Raw genomic sequence first — 1,528 nt, 5'->3', positions numbered from 1 at the left:
GGGGGAGTTCGCGGCGCTGGTCTTCCTGGAGCCCTGGGTTTTGCTGAAGGTGCCCGGGAAATGCGCTGAACCCCCCGGCAGGATCTCCTGCGCCATGCTTTTTCCAAAGCATCGCCTGTTACTACTGCGTCCCCCTCGCTTTTTTTTTATTAGAGAATAAATTTTACTTTCTACTTCAACTGTTCGCTTTAAGATACGTAATCCAGCATTAAAGCATTGACGTTTCATGAGAGTGAACAGCCACCCTTTCTTGCGCGCAGGTGCAAGGCACCTCTAGTAGTGTTTTCTCAGGGCTTTTATTTACCAAGCGTCTCTGTTTTTCTCCACAGCGCTGTACGCCGTCAAAGTGCGCGCCGAAGCCATGCAAAAAGCGTCAGAAGCTGTCCCCAGTGGAATGCTATCGGTTATTGGTCGACCAGAGGCAAATTACAAATTTGCCTGCTTGGAAGCCCGTAAACACTGTGAATCGCTGGGTATAGAAAACCCTGTGTGTGCAGTTTCAAACTATTTGTTTCCAGACAGCAGAGTCATTGCAGGACACTTACAGGTATTGCTTCAGAGTAACTATCCTTTTAGTTGAATTTCACATTTCATGTTTTAAAACTTGTACTTTTGACTCACAGAAGTTACCTACGGACTTAGTTCGGCCAAACAAAAATATTTTATCTGTGGGGTTTTTTTCTACTGTATGCTCAGTTGCTGGGTAGGGAGAGGAATCCCTTTATCGTGGTAAGTCTGATGAAGTGTGACTGAGTGAACCTTTGTTGTGCAAAACTCTCACTTCTCTCTCTCTTTTATAGGCTTTGGAGTTTTTGCAGGAGAATGCCCGAAAATATTATTTTACACGTACAAAAATGCTTCCAGTCAGTGGGGCTTTTCATACCAGACTTATGGAACCAGCAGTAGAGCCACTGACTGAAGTCCTAAAATCGATTGAGATTCAGAAACCACTGCTCTGTGTCTATTCCAACGTTGATGGCAAGAAGTACATGCACTCAAAGCACATCCAGAAGCTGTTAGTGAAGCAGGTGGTTTCACCTGTTATGTGGGAACAGACCATGCATTCTGTATACGAAAGAAAGCAAGGGGTAGAATTTCCTTACACATACGAAGTGGGGCCTGGGAAGCAACTAGGAGCTGTTCTCAGAAAATGTAATTTAAAGGCCTGGAAGCAGTATAACCATGTAGATGCCCTGGAAGATGAGGAAGCAGTGGACACCTAATTAGCCTTTGGAGAAGAATCTATGCAACTTGGGTTTTGTGCCTAATTTAAAAAGAACTTTTTGCTTCCAGAAGAGGAAGTCTCAAACATTCATGACTTCTCATGATGGAAAAAGCACTGTGCATGTAACTGTAATGAACGTTTTTCTTCTCCATGTGCCTCAGGTGTAGAAGGGGAGAGCAAAGTTCGGCTTTTCCGTCTGTTGGGACTGCAGAACTGCCAATAAATGTGCCAAATATCTGCCTGTTTGGCCTCAATCCTGCAAGTGACTTCCCCTCTCTTTTTTTCCCCTTTTTAAAAAAAATT

At 44.1% G+C, this 1,528-nt stretch overlaps 1 protein-coding gene across 1 annotated transcript; it reads left to right on the top strand.

Annotated features, from left to right (window-relative positions):
• Positions 1-4: 4 nt before the first annotated feature.
• Positions 5-1,223, top strand: MCAT (malonyl CoA:ACP acyltransferase (mitochondrial); the record flags this gene model as incomplete). The annotated part of the gene is given in 4 exon segments (XM_010143744.1): positions 5-23; positions 26-49; positions 330-547; positions 801-1,223. Coding segments are annotated over 4 exon segments (684 nt in total), but the record flags the coding sequence as incomplete, so codon positions are not given.
• Between the last annotated feature and the right edge of the window lie 305 nt (positions 1,224-1,528).

The sequence above is a fragment of the Buceros rhinoceros genome, unplaced genomic scaffold, assembly GCF_000710305.1.
Source record: "Buceros rhinoceros silvestris isolate BGI_N320 unplaced genomic scaffold, ASM71030v1 scaffold19759, whole genome shotgun sequence".
Lineage (NCBI taxonomy): Eukaryota > Metazoa > Chordata > Aves > Bucerotiformes > Bucerotidae > Buceros > Buceros rhinoceros.
The sequence above is the reverse complement of the archived record's forward strand: the minus strand, read 5'-3'. Positions and strand labels throughout refer to the sequence as shown.